Source organism: Lathamus discolor, chromosome 5 (genome assembly GCF_037157495.1).
Source record: "Lathamus discolor isolate bLatDis1 chromosome 5, bLatDis1.hap1, whole genome shotgun sequence".
NCBI lineage: Eukaryota > Metazoa > Chordata > Aves > Psittaciformes > Psittacidae > Lathamus > Lathamus discolor.
In genome coordinates this window covers 12,402,763-12,430,696 of record NC_088888.1, presented here as the reverse complement: position 1 = coordinate 12,430,696, position 27,934 = coordinate 12,402,763, and the positions used below count along the sequence as shown (strand labels likewise).

Genomic DNA, 27,934 nt, shown 5'->3' with positions numbered 1-27,934 from the left:
GGTGACTTTGTAACCCACATGCTATCTTATTGTCAATCCTTCTAAAGTTCTTGGTTTCTCTCAGTTAACCTCCTTCTGGGTTTAGGTCTCCTACATTAATGAAATAATCTACATCAGTTAGCATGGATACTGTTATAATAAAAACTTTAATCTTTACAAGATGTTTCAATGAATGCTCTAGAAAAGTAAATTACAGTGAATTCTATAAAGCTTTTCCTTTTTTTTTCTTTCTGACAGCAGCTGATCCAACCCATTTTCAAACCACAGTTATGAAAGTGCAAGAAAATGTACAAAATTTCAAGTGCAACTGGAGTCCATTTGCTTTCTCTCCCCACTCTCCAAATTAGGAGCAAGAAGAAGTTTCAACACGGTAATCACCAAAGCACAGAATGGTCTGGGTTTGAAGGGAGCTTAAAAATCACCTGGTTCCAACCCCCTGATGGCGGATTTTCCTTCTTAGAAAAAGGAGACTGAATGTCCCTAAAAGATACGGCATTACAAAGGGTGCAGCAAGAACAACTTCAAAATCTCATTTAAATCAATACCTCTATTTAAAATCAATCTGCTTAATATTAAATTCAGAATTCCTTTTTTAAGTGATGTGACACTTCCTGTCACCCATGAGCAACTACTGACCTACGGAAAAGAATTAAGCCCACCATAAGTCCAGCTGCCTTTCTCACTTCAGAATAGTCAAGACAATTTCACTGTGATCTTGTAAATTAAAAGCAACTTCCCTCAAGCAGCCACTCGTATTTGAAGGAATTAGAAGCAGAGTACTTATACACACACTCAGAGAAATGATGTTTAATTCCGAAGTCACCATAACTTTTTCAGAAGGTGTGACACAGCATGGCGCCATCTGAAGGAATCACTGTTTTCCCTGCTCTTCACAGGTGTATTGTGGAAGTAATCATATTTTTTCCCCTTTTCTTCAGTCATTGATTAATATAATCGATGTACATGTTTCCAAAGGTAAACACTTCCAATTTGTCTACAAACACTCCGAGTGCATTTTCTCTGGACTACTTCGGAATACTGCATCCAGTTCTGAGACACCCAACATAAGAAAGATGGAAACTTGTTGGAGCAAGTCCAGAGGAGGCCATGAAAATGCTCCAAGGGGCTGGAGCACCTCTGCTTTTGAGACAGGTTGAGAAAGCTGGGCTGGTTTATCCTGGAGAAGAGAAGGCTCCTTAAGGGGAGATCTTAGAACAGCTCCCAGTGCCTAAAGGGGCTATAAAAAACCTGGAGTGTGGCTTTTAGGGCCTGTAGGGACAGGACAAGGGGGAATAGCTTCAAACTGACAGAGGGGAGATTCAGATTACACATTAGGAATAAATTCTTCCCTGTGAGGCTGCTGAGGTGCTGGCACAGGGTGCCCAGAGAGGTCGTGGCTGCCCCATCCCTGGCAGTGTTCAAGGCCAGGCTGCACAGAGCTTGGAGCAACCTGGTCTAGTGGAAGGTGTCCCTGCCTGTGGCAGGGGTTGGAACTGGATGAGCTTTAAGGTGCCTTCCAACACGAACCATTCCATGGCTCTACGACATTCATCTCAGATTTGAAACTGCAGCCAGCTTCAGGATCAGAAATAATGAAGAATATACCAAAACGAAACAAAATGCCAAAAAATACACCCACCCCCCCCATTTCCAAACCCCAGAGAGGCCAGGCCGCGTCCTGGCACCCTCAGCGGCTCCCTCCGACCCCTCAGCAAGCCGATGGCCCAGACCCTTTCCGCAAGGCGGGGTAGCGGCGCAGCGAGCCAGGCAGCCCTGAGGGAGCCCCCATCGCCGCTGCCCGCCTTGGGGCCGCCGCCCGCCCCGGTACCTGCTTAACGCGCTGCTTCAGCCGCAGGTCCACGAAGTGCCCCGGCCGGCTCCGCATCGCAGCCCGCCGCCTGTCCGCGCCGACAGGACCGGAGGCTGCCCACCTCTTCGCCTGCGCCGGGCAGCCGAGAGCCGCTAGGCGGGAATTACGAGCAGGCAGCGACAGGGCGGCTCAGCCATGCCGCCGCAGGTCCCCTTTGAGCCGCCGGCCTGTACCGGCAGAGCGGTACGGAGGAGCAGCTCGCTCCGTGCCCGGCCGCTAAGTAAGCTTCACAGTGCCCTTTCCTCTGGGGCTGTGTGAGCCCTCCGCCACCGCAGCGCCTCAACCAAGAGCCGGGACGTACCGGGCTGCCACCGCCCGGCCGCTGCTGCTGAGGGGAGCGGGCGGAGACTCCATTTCCCAGCATGCTAGGCGGCACGGCGTGGCCCTGTCCGGGCGGGGGACAGGGCGTACGGCGGCCGGCAGGGCGGCGGCCGAGGCGGGATGGAGTCGGTGGTCTTCATCTTCTCGCTCATTGACTGCTGTGCCCTCATCTTCCTTTCCGTCTACTTCGTATCCTTTCTCTCCGGGGCTGGCGGGCGATCGGGGTGGGCAGGGTTGGGGCTGCGGCCGCGCACGGTGGGACCGAGGTGGGCCGGGCCCGTTGAGGCGACACTGAGGGCGGGCGAGCGGGGCCGGCGCCGCCGGGCTGACGGTGGGCTGAGGGCGACGGGACGTGAGGGTCTGTGCGGTAATGGCCGCTGGCGGCTGGTGCCCGGGGCGGCTGCCCCCAGAGAGCCGGCAGGGAAGGATTCAGAGAGACGGGAGTGCCGCGTTGTAGGGGAACGGCGAGTGCTCCAGTGCGCGAGTGAGCTGGAGCTCCGGGGGGCTGCAGGCGGCCACGGGTGTGCGTGCCCGGAGCCATGGAAAATCCATCGTGGCTCAGCACAAGTAGCGTGTGCTTGGCGTTGGTGGGGTGTCAAAGCGTGCTTCGCTCTCTCACAAACCACACAGGCCTGTAAAACACGGTCATGCGGTAGCTTTAACTGTAAGGATACCCTACGTGATTTCAGATGTGAGCTCGCAGCTGGGAGACTGGGAGTTCCTTGGCAAACGGAATTCCCGTGTTGTTTATTACAAACTTGCCTGCGGACTTTGCTGCCTGGCGTTGTTACGATGTAGAAGCTCCGACTGGGCTTTGCTTTCTTATTTTTCTGAATACGAGAGAATTGGCTTTTATCCTGGTGCTGTTTCAGATTCTCTCCAGTTCTTGTAATAGCAAAAAGTACAGAAGCACTTGAAAGAACTTAATCCTAGAAGGACAGGTTATTTGTTGAAAAATGTAAAGGCTTTACCTAGGGATTCAAGAAATCTTGTGCTTTTTCATTTTCTTGGAGAAAAGGAGCCTGAGCTTTAGAGGGCATAGCGTAATGATGTGCACGCGTACATCCTAAGACTTTTTTAGAGGGCTTTTCTGTCTGAAGTCTTCTTTTTTTTCAATTGCTGAAAGTTCATTTGATAGTGACGTTACCCTCTTTTCTAGCAAAGTTTGAATTCAGCCAATGTTGCTGTAAATGTAAAAATGAAAAGTAGATGCACTTCATAAACCTGCACTATTGTGCACTTTATTGTGAGGAGAGTTTAAAAACTGCATTAACTTTTTCTTCCAAGTTGTGGTTTCAAGTGTTGTAGTAATAATTCTGATACTAAAATTACTGAGTTTGACTTCTTGGTCTGTTCTTAAGGTTGAACTGAACTTTAGCACTTAGGCAACAGTTGCCACAGGAAAAATGTTATAAAATCACTTGGACTAGTGATAAAATGTGGCCTAACTTGCTACCCAAAGCCAGAGTTAATTGTAACCAAGTGAAATTTGCTTTTGTCTGATCAGCTGTAGAACAGGACAGTGCATGTTGAGAGCAGAGTGCTCTCCACAAGTTACTGGATGAAAATAAAGCTTTGTGTATTCCCAGTTACCATACAATTTTTCCTCATCTTGGGCTTCAGATAATTACACTATCAGATTTGGAATGTGACTACATTAATGCTAGATCGTGCTGCTCAAAACTCAATAAAGTAAATTATTCTTCTTCGCATTTTATGTGGTTTAAAAAAAATGGCTCTTCATCTTAGCATCGCAAACAACAGGGGTGTAATGCGTGTCTGAAGAGCCTCAGTTGGCAGTATTTGGCTTATATCCTTTATTTCAGTCTGCTTGTCTTTTTTTGATGGCTGTCTTTCTGCATATTCACTCAGGAAAGGCTGTTCCTCTGATCCTTGGTACTCTGCATTCCTAGGACTGAGACTTAACTCTTCACAGACCTCTTAAGTTCTGTGCTTTTGTTTTTGAAAGCCACACCAAGGATGTCTGTCTGTGACTGAACTCTGAGATCTTTATAGCAACTTTCTCAGATGCTTCTGTATAATTTCTCTCCAAAAATAGAGAGTTTTACTATGATAAGGAAAAGTACCATTGTAACCAAATCAATATGGCCTTCCTGCATGGTGCTCACTTTGATTTTTGATGTTTTCTTTCTTAGCGTAAGAGAGAATGCTGCAGGATATTGTAAAGGCGAAAATGTGTTACTGCCAGGGGCTGACCCAATTTGACTATGCCAGTTTTCATATTGATCAACTTTCTTATCTGTTCCAAGCCTGAGGGTGCTTGTATGTCCTGTGTCTGTGCACATTTTAATGATCTGCTTCTCTCATTCCTAAATCCAGTTCTCTGCAGTGATTTCGAATGAGCACTGTACATTTCTTAACTTGCTTTCTTAAGTGCTTGTGTAACAAAGATAGTTGTGTTCAAACAGCTGCTGTGCTTCTCTAGAAACTTTTGTAATACTTGGATAAAGGATGTCTGTTAGCCCAAAACCAGGCCCTAAGATATTCTAACTCACATGGAATTTGTCTGAAGGTATCAAATTCCCCACATGTGATGAAATCATATGCTTTGGCCATGATTTTTCTGCCTGAGTTTTACATGATTAGAATTAGATGATAACTCTATATAGATCTCTTCTTCAGAAAACAATTTACATTTGTGCATATAATTCCTTTTCTTCCCTTTCTACAGTGGGTGGTGCCTGAAGTGATTGGCCATGCCGTTGTAACAGTATTAATGCTTATTTCATTGCACTGGTTCATCTTTCTCCTTAATTTGCCAGTAGCAACATGGAATATATATAGGTAAGTGCAAAGGGTTTTGTGTAATTTTTTTCTTTGTTACTAGTTTAGCTTCAGGTGTAGTATGAAGGTAGATAATATGTTGTGATAAGATGTTTCAGTTGTGTTCTTGAGCTGCCAACAGTCTTTATGGATCTAACTAACATAAAACTCTCCTCTCCTTGCATTTAAAATTACAAGAAAACAAACAGCGAAGGGTCAGAAGCTTCTGGCCTGTAGTAGAGATGTTTGGAAGGGAGTATCCTTGCATTCTGCTTAGTGCCTAGGAATCTTGATTTGCAAGTCATTCCTAAGTTCATAGGAAATAGTGTCATTCTAATCGGGATTATGAAGTAGTACTGCAAACACAGTTAATGTTTTTCATGCTGTGTCTACGTGCCTGATAGTGATACCAGCATAAAAGTATAGAGGTCAGCATGGCCAATGGTTGTAAAACCATCAGGCTGTGGTGTCATCCCCCACACCCTCCTGCGTTTGCTGTCTTGTCTGTAGCCCTCATTTGCATTGCTTCTGGTCCCCCATTTTGCCTCTTTGTATCTGGAAAGGTTTGCAGACTTTTCACCTTATGACAACTGTTAATGTTACTGGTCTTTATATACTGGGTCATCCATGGCTTTGGAATGGTTTATCGTCAGTAGGGGTTTCCACATGGCAACACTGGGGTTGGTGGTTCAAAAATGTTCTTTTTATTTTGTGTCATCTGATGTGCAGAGAACTGAATCTTTACCAGTGCTGTGCTAATAAAAACTGGATGTGGATTTGTTGCAATTTATCACTAATCACTATAGTACAGGAAGTCCAAAAGACCAAATGTTTAAGATATAGGTATAAAAAGTTGCTGTAATTCTTGTTTTCCTGAACCTGCTAGGGCTAACTGTTTGCGGGGATGGGTTGAGTTGCTGATAAAATCAAATGATGTTTCATAGCTCTCACTAAAAAATGAAGTTGAGGACCTTGTTGTTCTTGGACAAAATAACCATGCATTTATCACCCTTGTTATCTACAGAACTGAGAGCAAAGCCTTCAAATGTTTCTGAGCTGGAGTACCATGAGACATAGTAGAATTTGTATGCTTAATAAACAAATACTGCCTAAATGCAACAGGGATAGTTCTGTTTGGCCATCTGTATGTACAGCTGTATTAAACACTGACTAGTTGCACAAAATGACCGGTATTCCCTTTGGTATCTTCTGACAAGTATGGAGTTTGCATTTCTTGTTTCATTTAGGCTAGACTCTTTCTACAGAGACACTTGGAGGGAATTAATTTTCTTTGAAGCTTTGAAGAGCTCTTGTACTGGTTATCCCTTCCCTGCTTCCTTTTGCTTACTGATAATGTTTAAAGCAGCCACTTGCCTTCCCTTGTAAACCTGGTCAGAGAGAATTTGAGAAGATACAGTTATTTCTGTTTCCACACTTCAGGCAGTAAGCCTTGGCTGCTGTTTTGAACTGTCAGCTCTCATTTTATGTTTGTCATACATGGGGTAGACATTCTGAGTATCCTAAATCCAGGACTGTTTTCTTAATTCTAGGGGTGCTGTGCAGGCAATATATGAATATGACAGTATGATACTTCTCCTGTCCTGCCACAAGCAGTCAAAATGTTAAATCTGTATTGCTAATCCTGCTTTCTTTCTGAGGATTAAGGAGTTTCACCCACATGGATTGCCTGGACTATCCCATCCATAGTGAAAGACTTAGAGGTCTGCAAAAGCAAGTGTGGTTTTTAGTATTATAGAGGAAATGTGATGATTTGGGACAGAACTTAAATTTCACCCAGTGTTCAATGGACTAAACATCTGGTAGTCAGAATAATGGTGGACTGTAAAGTAGTCTTGAATACACGGATGAGAGGAGAAGGTATCTTTTACTAAACTAGGATTATGTGGGAACAGATGAAGTGTGAACCTATTATCATGAGCTGTACTCTTCCAGCATCAGCTCAATATGTTTGAATCTTCTTCATATGTTATAGTATCTCATGGACCAATCTCTGGAGTCTTTTGCTGCACATGAATTCAGAAAGGTTTAAGATAATAATTCTGTTCCAAGAGGAGTACAGAAATGTAAATACTTGTACTTTTGAGATTGAAGAAGTCTGTGCTTTGTAGTATATCTAAGTGATAGTAGAGAGAAAGGTAGGATAATAATCCCTTCCCTTATCTCTTCCCTTCAAAGCCTGCTTAATCTTGATGAGTGAATGGTGGTTATAGGCAGTGCTGGCTTAATTTAACCAGTTGTCTCAATGATTTCAGTAAGGGTAGAGAGGGTTTTGTGAAAGGGGCACCAAAAACAAATCCCAGGGAGGATAAATTGGTCAAAAACAGCATCAAGGGAGACTTCTAAAGTTGCAGCATGTTTATTGTAACATCCTGCTGAGCCTTCTTGTTCAGCATACTCAGGTGCTAACTTGGTTTATTTTTTGCTGAATTTCCTAGTGTCTTACACAGTCCCCAGTGAGACACAGTTTTGCCTTACAATGTCCTTGTTTTAAAACCAGATATTGAAGCAGCTTATTTGAAATTGAATCATATTTGAAAACAGATTTTTTTTTTTTAGTTCTTAAATATTTCTTAGACCTGCTATTATGTAAAAGAAACAAAAACTACAAAGGAAATGTAGAATGTGAGTAGATAAGAAAGAAATCAACTTTGAACGCTTCCTTTTCATCTTTGCTGTGTAGACCTGCTTTAGACAATAGGTCCAAATAATGTGATTTTGCCATGTCTTTAAGGAAATCATACCCCTCTCAAAACTGAAGGAGTTAAAAAAGAGTAATCTTAAAAATACAATGAAAATTTTGACCAGAACTTCCACATCCCTTTTGAAATTATGTAATCTAGAGGCAAATGTCCTGTTGCTGTGGCAGCAGCTTCCACTGAATGGAGATCCTGAAGGCATCACTGTATATATTCACTAAAGCTGACAATTTTCTTGTTCTGTGTGGCTTTGCTGCACAAGTTTTTTGCTGTTTAGAGTAAAACAATGGGCTTATGTTGGGTTTGTTAGCATCTGGCATCCTTGTGTCCATGACTGAAGTTCCTGAGATATATAAGCTGTACTGGCTTGTGGGCCTCTTGGTGGAATTACCTCCCAGGTTCCACAATTAAGTTGCATCATTTAGGTGTTATCAATGTTCTTCTTAAAAAGCAGAATTAATAAATACTACCTTTATGGCACTCATTTCCTAGGGACATTAGAAAACTGTGCTTTATTTAGGATAAATTGATACAGGAAACTTATATTCCTCCTTTTATTCCAATAAAACGCATTACATTCCCAGTAAATGGACAATAATTTGCGTTATAGTACTAAAAATAGAACAATCACTTAAAACGTCACATTTAGAAGAGACTTTCAAATTGTGATTATTTCACATGAACTATTTCTAATGGGGCATAATTGAATTTGTTATTAGTCACATATACTGCAGTGCTTCTTAATGCCTCTGTGAAAGAAAGACCAATACTGTGGTCTTAATGGGTTTTGGTTGGTTGTATGGTTTTGGTTGGTTGGTTTGGTTTTATCTTGTCTCCTGCTGCTGCCATAAACCACCCCTGTTTCTTGTTCCCTTCCTTCCCCTTCTGTTATTGAGATGAATGTTGTGAGAGGTGGGGAGTGCCTTTTCGAATACAAGTGGTGCCATTCTTTGAGTATATACAGAAAATGAAGAAGCTTTCTGTTCTGAAAGCTTGCTTTTGCTGTGGGTGAAAGATGAGGAGTTAAATTCATGTGTAGAAAGAGTATTATTTCAGGAAGGTAGAGCCTGTATGACACTGAAGTGGAATACTAATAACACTATTCTAGACGGAGTTCAGCTGGAATGAGAACTTCACACGCTTGCATTTGCTGCCCTGAGAAATGCTTATGACAAAAGAACATGCTGCTTGTCGAATTTTCACAGGACATAAACATGTGCTTTGCTGGTGTTACTGTTTTGCTTCCATTTCACTTTGTTTTACTCAACTTCTGTTCTTATGTGGGTTTAGACAGCGGCAATTAGCTTCTTCAGTCCTGCCCAGTCTCTCACCTTGTTAGCCTCAATGTCTCTGCTGAGATAACACAGGATGGTTGTGACAAAGATGGGAATAATACACGTTTTGTCTCTTCTATGCTGTCTCATTTGACCACTGGCGTTTGTGATTATCTATGTGGGGTTTTCTGCTAAATAAATAATTTATTAGCTAAATTCTTAGCTAAATTGAATCTTTTCCAATCCATTTCATTTAATGCATCTTTCCACTGGGGGTGGACATTTCCATCATAACACCAATTAACCATGAACAGCAATGAAAACAAACTGGAATCAGCTATTGCCTGGAAACTCTCCCATTTACACATGGGATGTTGGGCTGATGCATTTAGTACTTTTTGTCCTGTTTGATGGTGGGTTGTAGTGGCAGAAATTCACACAATAACCTGAAACTGAAGTGGAATTAAAGAGCTCCCTTATGTTGGACTGTGAAACAACTCTTCAGATGGAAGTCCCTTCTGTGCAAGCTCTCCTGTTCCCCTTACTCTACACTCCCTAATATTTTGATGACTATACTTCTGTTTTGGTTTCTTTCTTCTTAAACTTTCAGGTACATTATGGTGCCATGTGGAAACATGGGGGTATTTGACCCCACAGAGATCCATAACCGAGGACAACTGAAATCACACATGAAGGAAGCCATGATTAAACTAGGCTTTCATCTGCTGTGTTTCTTCATGTACCTTTACAGGTTAGTTGCAAAAATTGCTCCCAAGGAACAAAGGAATTGTCTGCCAGCTATTTTTATCTCCTCTATTCTGCTATGGTAATTGCTGGTATTTGTGTCTTGCATCCTGCCTAAGCCTCAATAATGTATTCTGACAACTGTCTGCAGGCTCATTATGTGCCTTTATTCTCTGATCCACCGTTTGAAAGTTCAGACTACCCCTTAATCTCAAAAATCTATGAGTACAGTATAAGGGGTGACATGATTTCAGCACCTAGAATAAGCAGCCTGTTTAGAATGGAAATAATCTCGAGGACCAAATTTACAAGTTCTGTTTTAGAAGCTAAGTTATAAATGGGTGAGTTCTGTGATAGGCTCACTTATTATGGGATAGAACAACTACTGCTCTTGTGCGGCAGTAGTACTTCTGCAGTCCTTGTCTTCGTGAGTAAAGCACAGAGCGCAGTTGCCTTGACTTTGCATTTCAGAATCAAGCACAATTCTCTCATGAAGGCAATAGCTGTTGCTACTTGCACGTGCCTCAGTAATCCACTGGTGTCATGTTTTCTGTTTTGTCACAGTATGATTCTGGCTTTGATAAATGATTGAGAAGTTGAAAAAGAACCGTTAGCTGCCAAATTGGGTCATCACTCCAGTGACTGGTTGTGGAGCCACAGACACCTTCTGACCATACCTAAATCAGTGTCATCGTGCAGTATATTTTACCTCTTTGGACAAGAAATATTTTTTTCTGTATTTTTAACATAAAATATTTTCAAAAGACATTGGATCTGTGTAGCACTTGTCTTTGTTCCTTTACAACTGCTGGAGCTGCTGCTTCTCTAAGATGAAATTCTTGCTTCCTTGATCTCATAGGAATTAAATGGTGGGAATGGAAACTTGTTTCAGTAGCATGGGCTAATAGTTGTGGTAGTTCCAGAACAAATTTAAGTGCAGCTCTGATGCCTGTTTCTTAGTGAAAAGTGTCAAGATGTGCCTCTGGCTGTCAAGCTGACCTGTAAGAGCCTAGTTTGAAGCAGTGGCTGGAACACAGATTTCAAAGTGGAGCAGCAGCACAGCTTGCATCTTTGTTTCAGTGTGTTTTCCAGCTAAAAAGCAATGGAATAAAAGTTATGCTTTTCTCCCTTTTCACCCCTCCCTCCCAACAACCTGTATGAAGACTTGTGTTTGGATGGATTAAGGTCCCTTTGGTGAAAGTGACACTTGTGTAAGAGTGAAAAACAGATAAATAAGAAATGTGATTAATACTTGCTTTTTCCCTTCAAGTCCTATTTTGTTATTGAAATACATCACAGCCCACCATGCAAGGTATTGCACTGGGATTGATGTTGGTTACAGAGCAAAAGGCTACCTGCAGTCACTGCTCCCTGAACCTGCTGCTCCCATACACAGTGAGCTGAATCAAGAGTACATCTAGGTTGGGGAGGTGGTCAGGTAAACATAATTCCAGCTACCCCAATGCCACTGTGACTGTGCTTCAAAGACACCAGCAAACTTTATTCTCCTTGTGGAGCTCTTGCATCAGTGATAAGTATATGAACCTGAGTTTGTACCCCCACTGTCCAAATGTCTTTAAATATGTGTGCAGAAGCAGGGTTTTTTGAAAGTGGAACACTTCATAAATACAGTTCTGTAATTAAGTCCTAAAACTCATGAGCTTTTCCTTCTGAAGTACTTGTTCTTGGGTGAATAGCTGTAGTTAGCAGATAGTTTTCATGGCCAGCAGTGAAAAGACAACACTGAATCTTGATTTCTTTAGTACCTCGTGTTCAGTGCTTGTTCTAGAAAAAATCTGGCTTTAAATTCATGATGGATAGAGACCAAATTCAGCTGTTGCAAAGATGAAAAACTGCTGCAAATTACACTCATTAAAAATAACGGAGGAAACAGCTCCCACAGCTGCACGCGATGCACTACTTGACACCACAAACATCAAACTGCAGAAGGTACTGCCTTATAAAGCCAAAACCCAGACAGGACATAGCTCTGAGTAAAAGTAAAGCAAATAAAACTTTAAAAGAGAGAAAAATTAGTAACTTTTGCCACAGCTTCTGTAGTAGGCAATAAGTTACTTATTTGTATGTGAAAGAAAAGTAGAACACGTATTTTGGGTGTTATCTCTTAGAAGAGAGGGCAGTGTTGGTAAGCTGCTTGAGTTAAGTCCTTGCTGTAGTGCTAATGGTAGTGGAATTTAATGACATTTCACACTGAGAAACATGCTCATTAATCTGTAAGTCCACTGCTTATAAAACTATCAGGCTTACATCTTATCTCAAGGTCGTGTCTTTAGAAGAGCAGCTTTATTGGTACTGAAGATGTTTGTAAGATACAAACATAACCTCCAATGATTTCTAAGTGCCAGTACCTCAGGATTACAGTGATGACAGTAGATAGGGTAGACCCCTTCCCTAATGGAATTGGTAAAATCTATCACTCACTATGAAAAGCTTCTGTTCTCATCTATTGAGGAAAGTGTTTTTTTCAGAGATGTGAGAAGTACAGGGAAGGATAAGGGAAAAGAACAATGTATTTGAAAACAAAACATAAAAATGGGGGCAGCATATATCATTAAGACATTATATCTTTGACCTAGAGAGATTTTACTGTGGATTTCTCCCTACTTCCTTCCTTCAGAGTGAGTTAACCATGACAGACCACTAAAAACCTACAAATATGTTTTCTAAGTGGTGGTTGTCAATACTAAACACGCTGTACTTTATTTGAATGCAAACTTCCCACTCAGTTTTTAATATAAATAAATTCTTTGTTCATTCCTATGAAACATTGTTGTAACAGCTGTAAAAACCCCAGGGAGCTACAGAGAAATTACACTGGTAATGTTTAAGCCCTTCTTACTGTACAGGGTCACTTCCTACCTAAACAGAGAGCCTCACAGAGCTCAGCATCAGCAATTGGAAACATGTATTTGTAATTGCTAAAAATGTAGTTAATTAGGTGGAAATATGGATGCTACAGGCAGCTATCTCATGGGAGAGCAACAAAGCACAGAAATCCTATGGTATAAATCAAAACTCCCTATTGTGTGGGTCACCATCAGGAAAGAACAGAGTAATATAAATCCAAGCTTATGATACAGAATTCTAGACAATTACAAACTTTGGGATGATTTTAAATAAACTTTGGTGTGAGACCAAACACAGACTCCCTCCTATTCACTCACCAGATTATTATTTCCCTTTGGAATGGAAGTATCCAAATACAACTTTGTGAGGGGACCATTAGTTTATCCATCAAGTGATTAGCTATGGTTTATCAAAGCGCTTAATCCGCAACAATTAATATGCACTTGGCCTGCAGGATCCATTTAGCAAAGGAACTACAGGAACTTTAAAGTTTAAATATGTTATTACCCTCTTTTCCTCAGGCACAGTCTAGAGCCTCGCCAGGTTGCGAAGACAGGACTCAGTGAGCAGGTTGCAGAGCAGAGACTGCACTTAGGAGGGGGATTAGTTAAAATGAACAATAGCATGTTTCCCTAATTAATCATTACAGATACAGACTGTTGGTTATTTAGCCTGCTTTATTAAAGAATATACTTAGATCTTCAGCCTCCTAAATTACTGTTTGGGTTTGGGTTTTTTTTTCTACAATAGTTTTATATTATGGAACATAGGAATTCAGTGGGTTTAAAAGGATGACCAATAGTCCTAACAACAGTTCTACATGCAGGTGATCAACCAACCTGACTCCCTCATAAGCCCATAAAAGCAAATCTGTTCAGTATTGGCATAGCTTGATTCTACTTTTTCTTCACAAGACGCTCACTAGGATTTTGTGCAAATGCCAAGAAAAGACCCTTTTTTTCCCCCTCAGGATACACTGATGAGAGTGGAGGTAGCAACAAGAAAACTGGGGCTATACGGACCATGATGCATTTATCTGCACATTAAGCACCTTATCTGTGAGAGAAAGGGTAGAGGCATACAAACATTGTGGGTCTTTTAAAATAAAGAGACAACTGGGACTGCCACTTTAATGAGCAGACAGCTTGAGCATGTGCAACACGTGCACTGGAGCAGAGGGATGTATCAGGCAGCACAGAAGGCAGACAGCAAGGCAAAGAGTGCTAGAGTAAGCCCGAACTGCCCCTCTCAAATACCCTACCTCAGGCAGAGTTTCGATTTCAACTGCTTATAAAACGCTCATCTATCATCAGGTTCCTTGTGTAGTTTCTTTTAAAGAATCTGAAAGCTTTTTAAAAAAGTTTAAAAGTTACAATTAATTTCAAATCTTACATATGGTGAAATTTCACAGTTCTACTGAAACCGTTCTCTGTTTCTCTTGTCACCAGTTAAAGGCAGACATAGGACAGCAGATGAAGCACAGTAACAACCCCATCCAAAAACCTGAACTGCTTTCATCTGCTGCATGGAGCATTTACAGCAGAAGCAGGTCTGTGATCTAACCACCCTCCTGCCAACACTAGCACCCAAGGGAAGAGGCACAAAGCAGCACATGGAAAGGAGCGAGGCCAGCCCTTTGCACCTGCCGCTGCATTTAAGCCATAATTATCTAAACACTGCCTAAACTGTAAGGGAGGGAATAAAGATAATACAAAGGTGCTACTACAGGGAGTAAAGACCTTTTCTAATCAATACAAAAGCTCAAAGAATTAAAAATGTTGAATGCATTTCAGCAGAAGGTTTGAGTTTGGAAAAGCTACAAGGAGGGGAGGGCAGCTTTTTATTTTACAGAACATCAGCTAGAGCTGAATAAAAATGCCTAAAATGCAGGACAAAGATGAGGTTCTTTTTCAAGGCAGAAGGAAGGACAAGAACACAGGGCAAGTTAGAAGGAACAAAGGCAACAGTCAAGAAGCAGCTTCATTCAAGAGCTCTCAGCCACAAAAGCTGCTTAGGTTGGCTTCAGATAGTCTGGAAGACCCTGAATTCCCATTTGAGAGAAGTCTAAGCAGGAGATGTAAGTACTTTTCACAAGGGCATGTATTGATAGGACAAGGGGCGTTAAGCTGAAAGAGGGTAGATTTAGACGTTAGCAAGAAGTTCTTACCCTGTGAGAGAGCTGAGGCACTGGCACAGGTTGGCCCAGAGACACTGCAGCTGCCCCATCCCTGGCAGTGTTCAAGGCCAGGCTGGATGGGGCTTGGAGCAACCTGCTCTGGTGGAAGGTGTCCCTGCCTGTGGCAGGGGGCTGGAACTGGATGAGCTGTAAGGTCCCTTCCAACCCAAACCATTCTGGGATACTTCGGGAGCATCTTACTAAATAAAAAAACCCCACAAGCCTCACCAATCGCCTAAAGCAACCTGTGTTTAGTATTTAAGCAAGCTTCAGCATTAAGGAATCAAGGCTCTTGTGGAGCCTCAAAGGAGCTGACATTCACTAAGTTAGGTAAGCACAGACCAGCACATAAGGAAGGCAGCTGCTTTACAGACATTGAGAACGTGAAAGCATTGGGTAGATTACAGCTAACCATCAAAACCCAAAGACCTGCTCACAGCATGGAGTGAATTCAGCTAAACTGCCACAACTGATCTTCCTACTGAGGGAAGGAAATACTACAAATAAGAAAGAAATGTGTAATTAATGATCAAGAGATTAACATCCAAGTCAGTCGTATAAGTGAAGTTAGGGAAACTAAGCACTATTCATTCCAGTTATTTATTCTGTTTATTGAATTGAAAGAAAGGGAATACAAACATTTCTGTTCAGTGCTGTGCACCAACATGGAAAAAGTGTAATCTTGTTGTCTTTTAAAAACCCTAATAAAAACAACTCAAAGTTAATGTCGTTCCAATTGAACAATCTTTAAAGATATGTTTAAAATACTACACATTTATAAAATAAAAAAGTTAAAACGGTGTTCTGTAAATAATTAGTAAAACAAGTGAAAATAAATACGAGACCCAAAGTTCTTATGTTTTTAATGTAATATAGCAAAGAAATCTTTAACTACTTAATATAATCTGAGGAGAGTAACAAAAATCCAGAAAGTTTAAGAACGCAATCCTTTGAAACATTTAATATCAGTCCATAGCAAATAGTCATTACATACCAAAAGCTCTAAGTGTTAACTAGTTCCACCACAACTCCATATAAATCTCGACAATTTAGAAATCTTGAGATCAACAATAAAGTTCTCGTCTTGATCTCTACAGCTTGGTTTGTAAGTACATACATGCTTTGAGGATCCATTTTGTCCCATGTGTTTTCAAGGAGCCAATAACTTTTTCCATCTGTGCCTAAAAATGTTAAGATTCCGATCTAGCACATAGACCCTAACGATGAGAAATGGTGAAGAAAATAAAGAGATGGGGCACAATTAATTTCAAATGTATAAAAATATACTGATATTAACCAAAGCCTTCTGCTCAAAGGACACTTCACATACACATGACTTAAAAGGATGCAAAAGAACATGACTCAAGTACCTAGAACATTTGGTTCTCTGTCTGTTTGAGGAACACAAGCACGCACACATTCATACCAGGTGGGAGCAACACGCTCACAGGTGTTTGACTGAATCCAGATTACCTGGATTAATAGACAGAAAACTTGTCTACAGTTTATTTCGACAACTAAGAGGCAGCTACTGCAGCAGTAGTCCAACACTGCACACTTCATTCAAGTCCACCCTGTTTAAAAAAGTGTCAGAGTTAATGGTTTTCTTCTTTTTTTTCTTTCTAAACATCATTTAAAGTAGCAGTTTTGAAGTATGGCCACTGAAAACAGACTCAAGCCTATGTGGAAAACACAGGAGGAGGTCAAAAGGAGGATCAGCCATTTATGGGATGGGCGTTCCTCTTAATAGTTGTCTCAAAAATTAGACACAAGGGTATTTTACAGCCAAAAATACAGACCAACTATTGAAAGTGCATTTTTCCTCCTCCCCTTTTGAGTTACAGTAGTTTGTTGGTCAGTAAATCCTGCTTTTTATGTCCATTCCTCTTTCTCTACTTCCATCCCCCTTTGGGTCTACATCTCTCCTTAAACTATGGCTAATTGTAGGAGTCCTGGTGTCCTGCTAAGGAAACCATCGGAATGGGGTTTGGGTGGGAGTATCACTTAGCAGTGTAAAAGTACACAACTAGACACAAACTCCCAATGGCATATTGAGTTGTATTACGCATTACCTGTTTGAAGCCAAGTTGAGAAGTAACTGGCAAGATCTGGATAGATTTCTAGCTTGCATCTTTGCTCTAATCATGAAATGAGGTTAAATCTCAAAGCTGGAGAATTTCAGAAAAGACAGAGGTTATTTAAAACCAAAGGTGTCATTTTCCCCCCATTACCCTCCCTTCCAAACCAAAGACAGATCTAACATTTCCCTTTTGTGCTCCACTGTGCCTTGAAAGTTACTTACCTGAACAGCTAAAGAACATTCAAACAATAAAATGCTTCAGCATCTTGTTTTTGAGGCTCTGCCTTGACAATAACCTGGGGCTGCTGTGATTTAAACCAACAGCTGACCAGAGAAAGTTCCAGGAGTACACTCACAGCATTTTCCTCTCTCACACCATAGGTCTGTTGACTAGAAACAGTCATTTATTGCAGGTGTGTACTTGTTCCAGCCTTAGACTCCAGCCCTATGAACATTTTTAAGCACATGGAAATCAACATGTTGCAAATAAGCAAACTTAATTTGTTTTGTCCCCACTCACAGTCTCATTTTACAGTCTGTGCACAAAAAAGTATAGGTACTTTTCATTTCACACACTGTGAATAGGTGATATGGTAGAAATAGGTTCAGTTCCTCTTTAACCTGTAGGTTGGTAGTTGTTATTGCTACATCTGTAATGTCAGTTTACTGCTTGCCCAAGTAGTGTGGCGAAATGAACTCTCACCGTTCTCTCATCTCTGCTCATCACCTGTGAGAAGCAGGCAGCTCTGCCAGGTACTGCTACCCAGACACTCTGAAAACAGCAGTTCCGTCTATATGAATCACATTTAGAACTAAAGCAGAGACTCCAGAACATGTGCTTCTCCCTAACTCTGCTTCTTACATACCTGAAGTGTATTTTAGAGGCACAAACCAAGTCTGGAAGAGAAACCCCAGAATGGAGGGGCAGCATTTTGGCAAAACTACAAAGTTTAAGTTTCTGCTGGCAATGCTTTGCAGCCTGAGCCCAGACACCAGCCCCACAACTGGTACCAGGTCAGGAGTCTCACTTTGTTTAGCTATGCCCACCACATTAAAAATGCCCTTTAAAGTACATAAGGGATTTTAAATCTGACCTTGAGATTTGATCCAGCCTTCAGCACCTGCCTAACATTCCCACTTTAGTCCCATGAGTATGAAGCAAGTGGTGCCAGACCTTTGTATGAGACATTACAGACATCAAATGCAGGATTATTCACCTTCCTCTCCCTAAGTAATGTTTTGTTTGAAAACATAAGCTCAGAGAAGGACGACACTAGCAGGACTTCCAAAGATACACATACTGGCGTTGCTTATGAATTATACTGTGGTTTGAACATATAAAACACTGGTTAGTTACAGTTTAGGTATTCAATTTTTATTTAAAACCCGAAGGTTTCCCTTACTCCAATTTGACCTTAGGAAGCTGTTTCCCTGCAACACTGATGCCACAGGAGCTAGACCGATAATCTTACACTGTCTGAACCAGGAAGACAAACAGCTTCCTCCAGAACTAACTAATGGAAGAAGCAACTGATTTGTAGTCTTACATTTACACATGTATGCCCAGTTCTGTGGCATAGTAATTGCTATCACAGAAATTCACCCTGATTTTAAGACAAATGTACTAGATTGAATAATATGAAGTTCCTACTTCATTTTGGAGGTACCAGGAGTAGGTCAGGTTCAAGGCTGGTCTCAACTAGAGTATCAGAAGCTTAAATCATGTTTAAATTTACAAACAAGGCAAGAAAAAAACCCCACCACCTGCTGGCTGGAATCTTAAACCCCCACAAATTTAAAAATCTTAACCTTCAAGCATCACTGTGTTCTTCTGGGAAAGAAAAAAAGGGACCGTTTATGTTAAGCACCGCATTCCCACTTAAAGTGGCTACACTTCCCTGTCCTTGAACTCCGGCAAACCTTCCCCCACCCTTCTTCCACACATGACTAGTAAGGACACCAGATTATTCTTTCATTAAAGGATGAAGTCCACACTTCTGTTCACACCGTCTCTTGGTGGCTTGCCTTTCCCTGCTCCCTCTTCACTTCACAGCAGTACCAACACTACTTTTCCACCCAAGGTGGCAAAAGGGAATCCAGTGCCATCCCATAATGAACTTGTGTGTAGTGCAGAAGCACAGCGATGCCAGGCCATCTGTTTATGTCTGAAAGAATAAATACTCAAATCATAAGTTACTTTCTCCCTTCTTAACACAGGCTATTAGTGGAGCTATTCCTAGATGTGTCAAGATGTTCAAAGCACCAGCTTGCAACAAGGTCTGGAAGAGGCATTTCAATCTGGAAACTTAAAAGAGTATATTCTCAAAAAGAAAATCTATACACTTTTGTTTACCAAAGAAGGAAAAAATGCCATCGTAATCCAAGTGTTTAATTATGATTTGTATGTTAATTACTGTTACAGAAGATTGACTTTGTGATGAAAGGACTCTTCCAACACATTCTTCCCTCGTGTAGTCTACCTTTTACACCAGCGCTGTTGCACATAATTATGTCATTAAAAGAAACCAAAAAGACCTTGTCTTGTTTAAACTCTTAAGTCTGGTGGTGCACTCTGAACACCTTTTCCTAAATAACACAGTTTCTCTGTTAAGCTGGACAGAGAGTTCCTCTATCTAAAACAAGCTTCACTGCCTATGCAAAGCTCCTTCCAGCCACTGCTTTTGATTGGGTCTCAAGACACTCTGGAAAAGCATCAGTGATACCGTGTTTCACAACACTTCTTGCATTGTTTTTTAATTCCAAATGTATACAAATGAAGTCATTTTAATCCTATAAATAATTTATTTTTAAAAAATTGTGCTGTTAACCCCTTTGCAGGGCAACGAGCTATGTGAAAAGTACAAAACTTTTTGTCAAATGTGATACTGAGAGTGCTTTTGACATAGTTCATTGGTTTATCATCTCAATTTATAATATACTGCGCAACGGGCAAGGCTAGAATCCATGAACCAAGCTGCAAAGATCTCAAGCTAAGTAAGGCGGAGAGAGACTTGAGAAACAAGAGAAGGAAATACTTTCCTATCCAATGTATACTCTTCAGACTAAAGCACTCGTTCTATCAAGCCTTCTAAACTGTTAAATAAAGTGTTCCAAACAAGCATTTAAACTTCATTACACAGAAGAGCAACAAGAACAGTAGCCTGCCAGACAAAAAGGCAGGAGGGAAAAATATATATACTGAGTTCAATGGTTAGCCTGAATGTAGCACAGTTCTTCACAACCGATGGGGGGGTAATTTCAACACGGTGTCCGACAACGTTCTAAGGACGTGCTTCATCTCGACTGGTTACTATGAAGCAAGGTGGTAAATGTTTGGCCCCAACCGGGCTTCAGAAATGGTTCTTTTTCATGACGAGCATGTCTGTCCAGCTATCAATCATGTTTGTTTGCACCAAATCCCAAGCCATTTAAAATACGACTAATTAAGTTAAACTGAAGTCGTCTGCTCCAAATTCGCCATCAACTATCCATGCTACTGCATTCCTCTGAGCAAAAACAAAAACATAAGAGAAAGAAATCACATCTTGAAGAGCTTATCAATAGTTAAGACTTCTATAAGGTCATTAATACAGTCTATATACACAAGTTTTACTGAACATGCATTAGTTAACAGATCTTATAGGGTAGCTAAATCCCACGCTAAAAATTACTTATTTTAGGTATCATTACTCATTAATTTAGATATTAACTTAGCATGTTAGGTGTTGGTACAAAAACAATCATCTCTTCCAAAAAAGTAACACATATTAACATTCAAGTTCCAAGGGAGTGTGCTAGTAACAAAGCTCTTGTCATCAATTTAGGATTCCTAAGTTGTCAGGTATTATTCCGTGCACCTACACCTCTTGCAGAAGCACTACTGCAAGAAATCCATTATCTATTGTTTTGATTTTTTAAGGCATTTATGAGCTTCTTTTCTGGAGGAACTAAGAAAGAGGGAGCAAGCAGCTAACTGGTGAAAATCAACCAAACAAAACCAAGAGTAAAACCCACTGGAGGATAGCTTCTGACTCCTTATGGGCACATTCCTTAGAAACAGGAGATTGGCCAGGCTGGTCCACCTAGTGTCAGAAAGCACAGGAGCAGGGAGAGGAGGTAATTCTTCCTCCTAATATCCTTCCAACTTCCAGCCATTTTCACTGAAGTGACATTCTGAACTAGAGGTGTTACTTATCTAACAGGACTCAAGGGATGTCTTTATGGTTACTTTGCCTAGGCTCCCCTTGAACTCATGTCCATATCTAGTATCCACGATGCCTTGTGGCAATGGGATATACTGTATTTCATTTTCATGTCTAGTGTAAATTTTTAGCACAAGGGTGAATGTGTAATGACAGAAGCATACAAACTGCAGAGCAAGCCCCCAGTGGTCAACTTGGTAACAATTCTGGGGGGAGGTAAGAATGGTTGGGAGCAAGGGTGCATTTTAGCAGTGAAAAGAGCTGCATTGCGTCCCCCTCCAGGACACAGATGATTGCTGATGGTTAGGAAAGAATGAATTAATTGTGTACAGAATTTTATGGTGGGAAAAGCTTTGCTCTCTCCAGACTCTGGAGCTTTGTTTCATAAGCACTGTAATACCATTATTTTATCTGCAGTGTGGTCAAAATGCATTACTTAAAATTTACTAACATTGTGTATTATTAAACCTCAAGCATTGGAGGCATAATTTTTTAAGAAGTCTACATAAATAAATTAATATAATCCTGAGCTCTTAGTGACACCACAGTTTTCTATAGGGAAATGTCAGAAATTTCAATATCATTCTGGAAGTATCAGTTGTTTCCTTTTTATAATACAAAACCAACTAACTTGGATAAAAATCAACAGCCATACACTAGAAAAAAAAACCCAACCCCAAAACAGTTAACTTTTTTTAGTTAAAGTTATGATTCAAACCCAAGAATTAAAAGCATTTTTCTATCCTATTTATGATAAAGGAAACCCACAGAAGCACCTACCTTTGATGTAAGCTTTGAGGGCAAGGGGTTGGAACTGGATGAGCTTTAAGGTCCCTTCCAACCCCAAGTCATTCTATGTTTCGATGATTTAGTAATTAGAGAACACACACAGTTCTTTTACCTTCAATATCCTGGTTGTCTACAAAAGGCGCTGGTCCCCATATTCTAACAGTGCCATCATCAGAGGCGCTGGCCATCATGGATGGAATCTGCGGGTTCCAGCTCACACAGTTAACTGTACGCGTGTGCCCTGTCAGCTCCGCAATGGGCAGCTCACTACGCTTGTGCCAAATATATACTTTGTGATCTGAATAAAACACACATTTAAAGAAGAAAACAAAACAGAATGAGAAACATTGTTCTGCACCAACCAATCTGTCGTATCAAACAGCACTTCCACACAAGCTCTCAACAACTAGAAAACCCATTAATGTTGTAAATCCCATGTCTATTCAATGTGCAATGGCACTAATAATTTTTCTTCAAAGAGTGATCACAAGAACATGGGGTAAAGCTCTCACACCAAGAGGCATGTTCCCTTTTAACACCTGCAAGTCTACTGCACTTGGTAGTTGAAAACCACTTCACTACAATGCAAATGTGTCATTGTATGGCTAAAACAGAAAAATCAAGCTACTCAAACTGAAGATACAGAGTTGTAACCTTCCTCAAAAGGATGTCTTGCATACAATTCTTTCTCCCCCCTCAAAAACACTATTTACAGATCAGTATGTGCATTATAAAGTCATGAGTATTAAGGCAGGATATTTATGACAACCACTACCTGCTGATGAGCACTAGATAAGATCACAGCCCTATAGCTTATGAGATACATCTTGCTACTAAAAACCTAAAACATTTCAGTACGGCAGACAGAGCAAGGGAGGGAGGGCAACAAAGCCTAATGTCTCAAATTGTGACCTATTACTGTATTTGGTAACAATTCTTGTGTAGTATTTTAAGATACGAATTTGTACATATTGAAGTAGATGTAGTAAGCAATGCTACGTATCTTACTTTGTGATAGGAAGCTTTTAATTACTCCTAGCAATATGCTAGAACAGTGACCTGGTCAGACACTCCACTGCGGTTTTTAAAGATGCGTTACTGCTTTATCATCAACCATATTTCAGAATAAATGGTTAAGGTGGTTTGGTTGTCTGCTGTCATCCCCCCCATCCCCCACCCCAACTAGCAGCCTGTGGGTTGACCTCTCTAGGAACGTCTTTGGAATATTCCCAACAGATCAACACAAACCAAACAAGTATGTGGTTACTGGTGTTACACAAAAGCCTTGTATTTAGGTCTGGGATATTACATGGAAGTATTTTCAGCTGTTTGAAAGGTTATAACGTAGGTGTCATTCTGAAGGCTTTGCAAACAAACCAGTCTTCACTTATTCCTCCTCCTCCCAAACCCTTACAAAACAAACTTGCTCTCTAGCCTACCTGCTAGAATAGCATCATGGAACCCTGTGGTAACTCATTTGCTTTCGCTGAATCAGCTCATTTGAGTATACCACCTTTATATATATTTGTACTGATGCAAACATTCTGGCTGTGTTTACATTCCACTTACAATTTCAAGAGACTCCATATCCACACTATTCATCAAACAACTTAAACACTAGACACACAAGAACATGCTGTCTGGGAGAATCAAAGCCTAAACAAAAAACATTAGTTTGGTACTTGTCACAATGCCTGTATTTTGTTTTGGAAAAACAAGCTCACTAGATTAAGGCAGCAATTTCCCCTCTCAGAAAGAGGCCTCCATTTTCTTCCTATTGATGCAAGTGTTAAAATAAAAAAAGCCACATAGCTGGCAACATACCTGAAAAAGTTAAGACATTATAATCAATCTATTACCTTTTTTTAACAAACTATGGTAACAAGGCTATGACAATGCTATCTTATTTCTGTTTTGCTTCCTTGTTTCTTAGTAGATCTATGTTCTCAGAAGCCACGTTTGCAACAATTCAGTTCAAATCTAGAACGTCATCAATTTCAACTACTGGTCAGTACATTTTAGACAATGGAGGTAATAAAGAACAAATAAAAGAGGGAAAAAAAGGAGTGGTGCACTGTAGTATTTACATCTACACATGCACATCTGTATGGCTCAAAAGAAATTGTGAGCTTTTGGATCTCTAACCAAGAACCTTGTTCCACCACGAAAAGCGGTTCACACTGGACTGGAGGACTGGAGGTGCTGCCCTTCAGTCATATTCCACTATGTCAGGCCAAAGAGTGAAATATGGCTTTATTTTAGACATACTGCTATTCTTTCCTGGAAAATATCAAGCAAGTATCCTGGCCAACCTTATTTCCTCGCAGTTTGAGTTACACAGTACTAACAGTGACTGTTTACATACTTCAAGTGTATTTTTTAGCCCCGCCATTGGCTTGAATCTTATGTGACGTCCATGGGCAGTGATGGCACTACATCAGTGACAGAACTGAACCGATTCCAGATATAAACCATTAACTGATTTCTGTTCTTACCACAGACAGTTGAATAAAAACAAACCACAAAGCATTTGATTGCCAAGAAACCCTACCAGACTATGTCAACTGCTTAATTTGAGACTACTCTGTCCATAATTAAGAGAATGACTCTACTGAAATTAAAATAACCTCACCACACCTACATCTTCAACATACAAGTGAAGCTGTTACTCCCCAGAAGTATTTTTGATCCAAACCATAGGCTTAAGCATAATACCACAAAAACAGAAAGCCTCAAGAACACCCCACCTACTTCTAATTAAAACTGTGCAGATGCTTTGCTTCAGAGGAACACATCAAGAGTCATTAACGCTTTCTACTACTACCATCCTCTCAGAAGATTCTGCTAGCACACAATTATTTCTTGAAATATGCCACAACCCCAGTGCTCCTGAAACTTATTTAAAGAACCAGTTTTCTTGCTTTCATGACAGTTGCTACCATCATCATTATAAAGGTGAGGTATAGGAAGGATACCATGTTCCAGTTTTCTGCACAAAGGAGAAGGAGGTTACCTTCACTGCCACTCGCAATGAAATCTTCATTATGACCACCAAAACACGAGTGAATTGTGTAAAATCCTTGTGTAACACCTTGATATTTTCTCACTAAAACTCTGTCTTGTAAGTCCCATAAGTGAACTCCCTGAGAATAAGTACAAAGAACGTTATTACATCATTCAAGATTATTCATTGCATTTTTTTTAAAAACTAGAAAAAAATTGAACATGGTAGAAGTACATTACTTTAGCCAACCGTTACTAGATCAAGAGGGTAAAGACACACCATATTACTAGATTAGAATTCTAGTCTGTGGTCCCTTTTGTTCTGAAAGCTCCTATTCTTACCCAAGGTTCCAAAAGTAGAAATAAGTAACATCCAATTCTCACATCCCCAGCCATGTCAACCTGACACAATTCTTGCTGTACCTGGGCTTCTCAGTGCAATAGCCAGATATTGACATTTAATAGTACATATTTCATAGCAAGAAACTGTTGACCGTAAATTAGACAAAAAATAAGTCTCAAGAATAAAATTGCCTTCTTGTCATAAAATGCCATGCTGTGCTTATGAATATAAAGGCCTTCATATGACACAAAATACAACTGATCAATATAAAACATTTCAATTCACACCACAATATTTAAAACCAAGTAGCAGTTGCAAGCAGATGTATTCGCATTTCCATTTATCATCAACTCACCTGAGTTGCTACATTTAACAAAGCTAAACGGCCATTTTTTGAAATAGTAAATGACATAATAGGGTGATCTTCTTGTACTCTGAAATTAGAAGACACAATGGTAAGAGAACACTTAAATGATGATGCAACACGAAGACAAAAGGCATATCTTGTCTCTGCTATACTACCAGGGAAGGAGCTTCAAATTTGAAACTAGCTAAGTCTCTGTACATCAGTACAAGCCAGTCTGCAACAGTTTGCTTATACTTATGACAAATTCCAAGACCAGAAAGATCTTTAGACCTCAAGTTCAACTCCTAACTTCAAGACAGGGACTGAAATGACAACTCTTGATGACAGAAACATCAAAACATCCACTAGAAACCTACTCCAGTGCTTAGGAAGTTATTCCTATTACTTGATCTAATGCTTCTTGCTGCAACTGGAACTCAGCTCTTGTCCCATGTTATTCTTGTTGTCTTGTAATAGTGAGAGCATTTTAATAATATATTTCCCCCCCTTCCCCCCCACCCAAACCCTTCCTCAATCATTTTCTTCTAACACTAAGAACCAGGAATTCAAAACCAAAGAAAGAGGTAGTTACATGTTCCTGTCTGTAAGATCCTCAAAGTTATAACCCCGAATTCGCTGGTGTGTGTCCGACGCTAGAACAGTCTTCCCATCACTCAAGCACCAAAGGCATTGCACTCTCACTCCTTCCCAGGAGTCAAGGAGATTACCATCTAAATCCTGATCATAAGAGGGGGAAAAAAAAAAAAACAGAGTTTGAACTGTTAGTCTCAGATTTCTGAGGAGCTGACACACAAGTATTTCTCTCATTTCCTGTTCAGACAATTGCTACAGAAAGGGGGGACTTAGTGAATTAGGACCTGGCTGTCTTAACTGATGGCTTTTGTAGGTGTCTGTCCTGGAGAGCTGAGAATCCCTTTTGTCACTTAACTTTCTCATACATGGCACATGCAATCTGTATGATGTCACAGAGCTCAACCTTGCAGTGAGTGAGGTTTGCATACTGCAGTATTATTCTGTGCAGCAGTTCAGGTGACTGTGGATCACCTCCCAAAAATCAACACTAGTCAAGTAATGACGGCTTCAAATTTCTGTTTACACTTAGCAAAACAGCATGCAAAAACTGAGGAACACACTCAAAATTCTGTAGAATAATCAACATTTGTGGACAAAGACACTACTTTTTATTAGTGTACTTTCTAAAGCAGCTAAAAAAACCCCTCCTAGCCCACAAATCCTCCTTTAAGCAGGCAAAAGGAGCCTGAACCCTTCTAACTGCTGCATACAGAAGTGCTGTTGAAATACTAGCAATAATACGTTGCTTCCCTGAATTAAAGGATCAAAAGTATTAGTGTACACACATAAAAAAAGAAAAAGAAATGGAAAAACGTGAATCTCAGATTTGACTGTGGCAAAACTTTTAATTTCTTGCTTTGTTTTCAATGGGACAGATGCAGAGAACTTACACACTGATAGAACTGCCCACGCTGACCTCCCGTTACGAAACGCTTCCCATCAGGATTCCAGGCCACGCTTGTTAAGCTGTCTTCATGAGACTGGCTCATCTTTGTCCTCAGCTCCCCAGTCTGGAAAACAACGAAAGACACCAAGGCCTTACACCAGAACCCTTTCCCAAAAAGATATTGATAATTTTATCAGACATGCACGGCATTTGGAAGTGCACGTCAATGCACTTATTAAAGAGCAACACAAATAATGCAATAAAAAGGTAGAAGTACTTCAGTATCTCCAGTGACCCCGGACTTGATTTGGGGCAATTTCTTTTGTCCATCAAATCAAGAGGGATAGCCTAGATGGTGTCTCACAAAACTAGAAGACTGAGAGTAAAGAGAAGAATTAAGAGAAGCTGGAAGAACACTAAGAGAAAATCAATATGAAATGGAAAGAAAAACAAAACCAAAATTAACCAAACGCCCCAAAAAACTGCAAACACACATGGAAAAGCAAGGAGGCAGGAGGAGATTACAAGAAAACAGATGACAAAATACATTTTAGGAAAAAATGTGGAGTATCAAGAGTATTTAGAACATTTTCCTCCTTACCTGGATCTCTCCATGCCAAAATTTAGCTTTTATCCCTAGTTCATAATGCTCCTGTTTACATGACAGAGTGCCAATGAGCAGCTTACCAATGTCAAAACGGTAAGGGCTTCTCTCTATTCCCCTGTGCCAGCTCTAGTGCTCTTCACAGAGATAATTGAGTCAAACAGAAGAAATTTATTCCAAAGGTGAAAAAAGGGAAGTTTCTTGTTTTAGGAAACAAATTAGCTCAGTGTCCAAGGCAGCACAAGAAAGACTATGCACGCTGCAACTGACGCAGGGGAAGCTTTGATATCAACCTAAATGCCCATATAAATGAACGGCAGAAAAGAATTTTCA

The 27,934-nt window shown here is 40.6% G+C and overlaps 3 protein-coding genes across 4 annotated transcripts in view; 1 reads left to right on the top strand and 2 right to left on the bottom strand.

Moving 5' to 3' along the window:
- The window catches only part of NVL (nuclear VCP like), a 42,198-nt gene extending 39,981 nt beyond the window's left edge, over positions 1 to 2,217 (bottom strand). Inside the window, exon 1 of the mRNA XM_065679787.1 lies at positions 1,829 to 2,217. Within this exon, the coding sequence (XP_065535859.1) occupies positions 1,829 to 1,885 (57 nt within the window). The 5' untranslated portion in view covers positions 1,886 to 2,217. The remainder of the gene's footprint in view (positions 1 to 1,828) is intronic.
- Positions 2,024 to 10,478, top strand: CNIH4 (cornichon family member 4). 2 transcript variants are annotated; one of them, XM_065679790.1, is made up of 5 exons: positions 2,154 to 2,380; positions 3,815 to 3,883; positions 4,884 to 4,996; positions 9,577 to 9,717; positions 10,275 to 10,478. In XM_065679790.1, exons 1-5 carry the CDS (start codon positions 2,312 to 2,314, stop codon positions 10,300 to 10,302), a joined length of 420 nt encoding a protein of 139 aa, XP_065535862.1. In that variant the 5' UTR covers positions 2,154 to 2,311; the 3' UTR covers positions 10,303 to 10,478. The 2 variants fall into 2 exon arrangements, with proteins under 2 accessions (XP_065535863.1, XP_065535862.1); XM_065679791.1 differs by lacking the exons at positions 2,154 to 2,380; positions 3,815 to 3,883 and adding an exon at positions 2,024 to 2,090.
- Positions 10,479 to 15,344: 4,866 nt separating this feature from the next.
- WDR26 (WD repeat domain 26) overlaps positions 15,345 to 27,934 on the bottom strand; it is a 33,056-nt gene continuing 20,466 nt past the window's right edge. Inside the window, exons 9-14 of the mRNA XM_065679792.1 lie at positions 27,002 to 27,121; positions 26,110 to 26,255; positions 25,527 to 25,605; positions 24,839 to 24,968; positions 21,938 to 22,123; positions 15,345 to 20,340 (exon numbers count right to left, since the gene is read on the bottom strand). Of these exons, the coding sequence (XP_065535864.1) occupies positions 20,315 to 20,340; positions 21,938 to 22,123; positions 24,839 to 24,968; positions 25,527 to 25,605; positions 26,110 to 26,255; positions 27,002 to 27,121 (687 nt within the window). The 3' untranslated portion in view covers positions 15,345 to 20,314. The remainder of the gene's footprint in view (positions 20,341 to 21,937; positions 22,124 to 24,838; positions 24,969 to 25,526; positions 25,606 to 26,109; positions 26,256 to 27,001; positions 27,122 to 27,934) is intronic.

Bases quoted from the DNA above. Each gene is read 5' to 3' on its own strand.
- CNIH4 (XM_065679790.1), top strand. From the start codon at position 2,312: ATGGAGTCGGTGGTCTTCATCTTCTCGCTCATTGACTGCTGTGCCCTC. The intron at 2,381-3,814 runs GTATCCTTTCTC...CTTGGGCTTCAG, and splicing joins TCTTCCTTTCCGTCTACTTC to ATAATTACACTATCAGATTT. The intron at 9,718-10,274 runs GTTAGTTGCAAA...GTTTTGTCACAG, and splicing joins TTCTTCATGTACCTTTACAG to TATGATTCTGGCTTTGATAA.